A 4,790-nucleotide genomic window follows, 5' to 3' on the forward strand; every position below is an offset into this window, starting at 1 on the left:
GGCTCTTTCTTTCTTTCTTTCTTTCTTTCTTTCTTTCTTTCTTTCTTTCTTTCTTTCTTTCTTTCTTTCCTTTCTTTCTTTCTTTCTTTCTTTCTTTCTTTCTTTCTTTCTTTCTTTCTTTCTTTCTTTCTTTTCTTTCTTTCTTTCTTTCTTTCTTTCTTTCTTTCTTTCTTTCTTTCTTTCTTTCTCAGTCACTAGGCACTCCTTTATTTCAATCCCCACACTGGTGCTTTGTTGACAGTAAAAATGATAAGAAAACAAAATGAAAAGCTTCCCACACAGGAGCCGCTAGAATGCAAACCAGAACTCAGCAATTTCAGCATGGCCCTTTAACACAGTGGCGGCGAGTCTGCTGCCCTAAGGTTTCTGTGCACCTTGGAAACCGAAACTTAAAGACAGACCGGGAAATGGAAACCGAAAGAACCGGGAAACTGAAACTGTTCTTTGTTTCCTCTCTCTCCCAGATTTGAGGAAGACAGTGCGCTGCTGAGTAACCCGGGCCTCAGCTTCCACACCTCTGAGAATGCTGTTCCCCGATGACTTCAGTACTTGGGAGCAGACATTTCAAGAACTGATCCAGGAGGAGAAGCCCGGGGCCAAGTGGAGCCTGCATTTGGATAAGAACATTGTACCAGATGGTGCAGCCCTGGGATGGAGGCAGTACCAGCAGACAGTGCTTGGCAGGTGGGTAGAGTCTGGGCAACTGGTCCCCTTAAAGACCCCACTACGTGCAGAGGCTTAACTGTGCTAAATGCAGCCTCTGACACTTGTTAGAAAGAACAGGCGTGGCTAACTAGATTTTCCCAGTCTTTTGTGATCACTAGGCTAAGATGGTTAGGGTCACCTGTACTCCATGTCCCCATGTTGGTTTTCTTCCTTCCTTTCTTTCTTTCTTTCTTTCTTTCTTTCTTTCTTTCTTTCTTTCTTTCTTTCTTTCTTTCTTTCTTTCTTTCTTTCTTTCTTTCTTTCTTTCTTTCTTTCTTCCTTCCTTCCTTCCTCCCTCCCTCCCTCCCTCCCTCCCTCTCTCTCTCTCTCTCTCTCTCTCTCTCTCTCTCTCTCTTTCTTTTTCTGAGACAGGTTTCTCTGTGTGGCCCTGGCTGGCCTGAAACTCACTCTGTGGACCAGGATGGCCTGGACCTCAGAGATCCACCAGCCTCTGCCTCCTGAGGACTGAGAATAAAGGCGTGCTCCATCTTGTTTAACTTAAAAACTGCTTGCCCTGCCAGGTCTCCTTACAAAAGCGTTTCAGGAGTCCTTGAAGAGTAACCCCAAGTTCCTACAAAGTCTTCCCTCCTGCTCTCTGTTGCTGGATCCCCAGCCAAAAAAGACCTGGCTTTGTATCCAGCTGCTCAGCCCTCTTATCAAGAGAAAACATAATAAGACTCATAAAATGGAAAAATGGATTTATCTACAATTTGGGGATGCTGCGTTCATAGTCTGTCTCTGCCTCCCACCTAGCAGTGTTATAATTCATAGAAAGGATGAGACAAAATCTGCATGTTATCAGAAATGTTGACGTACTTGACTGTAATTGCAGATGATACCAGGGAAAGCAGGTTCCTTCTTTGGGTCCTTAATCTCCTCACTAAAAGGATTTTAGAATGGGGACTCAGATGGAAGTTCGAGGGCAGTTTATTAGAGTTTAAAAGAAAAGCCCCAGAGTGGGCAATACCGTAGGATTTCAGTTTCTGTGGAGCTGTGTAGTGCTAGACAGCCACACAGCAGAGACAGGACGAGTAGAGAAGGTGGGTGTCACGGAGGAAAACATGCTTAGAGCAGAGGTTACGCTTTTTCTGAGCGTTTGGTTTTAGACTCAGGGATGTGGGACTGAGGTGCACGAAAACAGACCTGGCCTCCAGGTTCTCCCAGCATCCCTCAGTCCCTACCTGGCATACCTAGCTCCTGACCCTGAACTTTCTATCCCAGGGGCTGGGTGGGCTCCCTTCCTCCAGAGGCTCCTCCCAATATAACCCAGACATTTTAGTCTCTCCTCCTCCTCCCCCTCCTCCTGCTCCTCCTCCCTCTCTTCCTCCTCTTCCTCATCTTCCTTCTCTTCCTCCTCCTCTCTCCTTCTCCCCCCTCCTTCCCTCCCTCCATCCCCTTCCCTCCTCTCTCCCACCCCCCTCTCTGCTGACACACCCTTTCTCTTTTTCTCTTCCCCCTCCCCTCTCCCCATGCCAACTTTCCTAACCTTGGTCCTTGGGGCCAGTGAACTTGCCCAAGAGCAGCTTCGCAATAAACCTGCCTTTAATATAATCTAATCTGGCTTGAATTGGCTCATTTCATGGGCAGAGAAGTAACCTGATGAAAAGTCATCAGACTTTTAGAGCCAGGCAAAGAGAGTTGCCATGCTGGGTCACATAAGGTCCTGCAATAAGGAGCAGGAGTCCTGGGAAGGAAAAGTACAATATGGTTTAAAGGGAATTTCACCTATCTTTCTAGCATTGCTTAAGGCAAAGGTCTTTGGAGGGGCTGTCCCTCCTTCCTGAGGGGTGGTCAATTGGTCAGGTGCATAGCCAGTCCAATTAGAAAGTTAAAAATCCACCCAGGCAATAAATTCTATTCTCTTGACCCAAAGGAGTTTGGCCTTAATGGGCTTTTAGTGCTATTTTAAGGCTTAGATTTAGTTGTAGGATCTTTGAGATTTGACATTCTCAGGAGATACGAACTTATGACTCCGGGGCCAGAGCTTCTACAGAAGGCCTTTCCCACTCCCAGCGTATGTCCTGAAGGGAACTGGAATCTAAGAACAAAAAAAAGAAAAAAGAAAAAAGAAAAAAAATTGAATTTCAAGGGAGTCCTTCCAGGCTATCCCTGACCAGCCCCATCCAGGCTGCAGCAACTCTTATGGCCTGAGCCCTGCTCAGCACTAGTTCCTAAAAATTGACTAAGATCAGGCAGCCACTTTACAGAAAGCTTGTGAATAAAAAGGAGAAGGCTAAAACCCAGGTCCTGGAGTGTCTGAGCAGTAGCCCTTCCCTATTGGTACCTTCTCTGTAGTCTTAAACCACCTTCAGGTGACCTCCTTGTTAGGAGTTTAAAGATGGCTGGCCCGGGAAGTCAAACCCTCGTTTTCCAGAACCCTAGTGACTTTTTTAGGATTCCTAGAACCCTCAGTTCATTTTTCCCTCTTCAAGGGTACCTGCCCACCCTTGCCCTACCTCAAACTGTGTTTTATCCCTTATGAAGCCTCAGCCATAGGTTTTCCCATGTACTAATCTGTTAGTCATGTTGCTCATTAGAGGTGTTGTTGTGTAGTAGGTCTTTTCCTATGAAAGAGGCAGACTCAGTAACAGGAAAGTATCTAAAAGAGATTGCCTCTTGCTCCTGTTTATCTGTGACCATGTCACTCAAAACCATGTAAAGTTCTCTACACTGAAGGGGATTCCTAGACTCCCTTAGCTGACCATTTCCTGTCAGGTCCGTGGCCAGCCAAGGACACAGAGGATTTCTTTCTTCTGTCTATAGGTTCCAGTGTTCCAGATGCTGCAGAAGTTGGACCTCTGCTCAGGTGATGATCTTGTGCCACATGTACCAGGACACTTTGAAATCGCAGGGCCAGGCACGCATGAGGATCTTTGGTCAGAAGTGCCAGAAGTGTTTTGGATGTCAATTTGAGACTCCCAAGTTCTCCACAGAGGTCATCCAAAGAATTCTGAATAACCTAGTTAATTATATTCTGCAGAGATACTATGGACACAGGAAGATAGCAATGACCTCGAATGCAACTTTGGGTGAGAAGGTGACTTCGGATGGGCCCCATGACATACGCAATTGTGAGGCATGCAGTCTAAACCCTCATGGAAGATGTGCCCTTGCACACAAAGTAAAACTACCCAGATCCCCATCTCCATTACCAAAGAGTTCCTCTCCATCAAAGAGCTGCTCTCCTCCTCCTCAGACCTGGAATACAGATTTGGGGAATAGATGCAGAGAGCCCCCCCACCGTGAAATAGGGCCACCACTAATTCTGTTTTTGTCTATTGCTGCACTTGCCCTTTTTAGTCTCTTCACTAGATAATAGGTTTATCGTCTTGCTTTAATACCATGGGGATCAATGAAATAGATGTCATTTCAATAGGACAGTGACTTCATATCAGATCAAGTAAGGTCAAGTATATAAAATAAATCTGCTTTCCTGGACATGCTCTGAAAATAGCCTAAACCATGGCCCACACATAATGGACCCAATAACAGATTTGTATTGAGTTGCTGAACTGTCTGCACTAGCTTGCTCACGTATTGTTCTCAAGCTATGTTGATTAAATAAATCTTGATGATAACTAACAGCCACCTGTGCTATGAGATACAAAGCGGTGGCCGGAGTAAGGGAATACCTGCTGGGCCCCTGCCAAGGTGCCCCCTGAGAAATCATGCCATGCAACAGACCTGGTGTAAGGGGTTTTATAGTGGGGGAAGCGGGGACCTAGAGAAGTGGGGAGCAGAGCTATGGGGACAGAGAAGGGGGGACAGAGAAGGACAGAGAGAGGGGCTGGCCAGGAACATGAGGGAACAGAGAGAGAAAGAGGAAGGAGGAGGGGGGCTGGGGAGTAAGCAGTCCTCTATAGGCTGCCCGTGCCCCACCTGGCTGGAACCCAGTGGGCAGCAGATGATGACATAAGCCTAGGTCCCTGGGAGAAGCCTAGTGGAATCTTCTGTTAACCAATGAGTATTATTGTAAATTTACTGTGGCAGACTGGGTGATGCTCCTCCCCCCCCCCACACACACACACCAAAAACGCCCTTCCCCGTAGCCTCTAGAACTTGTGAATAAGTTCTATTTGTTGGAA

At 46.5% G+C, this 4,790-nt stretch overlaps 1 protein-coding gene across 1 annotated transcript; it reads left to right on the top strand.

The window, feature by feature from the left end:
- The first annotated feature begins 395 nt into the window (after positions 1–395).
- Rtp4 (receptor transporter protein 4) lies at positions 396–4,289 on the top strand. The gene is made up of 2 exons (XM_085832124.1): positions 396–684; positions 3,469–4,289. Exons 1-2 carry the CDS (start codon positions 524–526, stop codon positions 4,019–4,021), a joined length of 714 nt encoding a protein of 237 aa, XP_085688250.1. The 5' UTR covers positions 396–523; the 3' UTR covers positions 4,022–4,289.
- The last annotated feature ends 501 nt before the right edge of the window (positions 4,290–4,790 follow it).

Source organism: Mus caroli, unplaced genomic scaffold, assembly GCF_978045245.1.
Source record: "Mus caroli unplaced genomic scaffold, Mus_caroli_1 scaffold_17, whole genome shotgun sequence".
Classification (NCBI taxonomy): Eukaryota; Metazoa; Chordata; class Mammalia; order Rodentia; family Muridae; genus Mus; species Mus caroli.

Bases quoted from the DNA above. Each gene is read 5' to 3' on its own strand.
- Rtp4 (XM_085832124.1), top strand. From the start codon at position 524: ATGCTGTTCCCCGATGACTTCAGTACTTGGGAGCAGACATTTCAAGAA. The intron at 685-3,468 runs GTGGGTAGAGTC...TTCTGTCTATAG, and splicing joins CAGCAGACAGTGCTTGGCAG to GTTCCAGTGTTCCAGATGCT.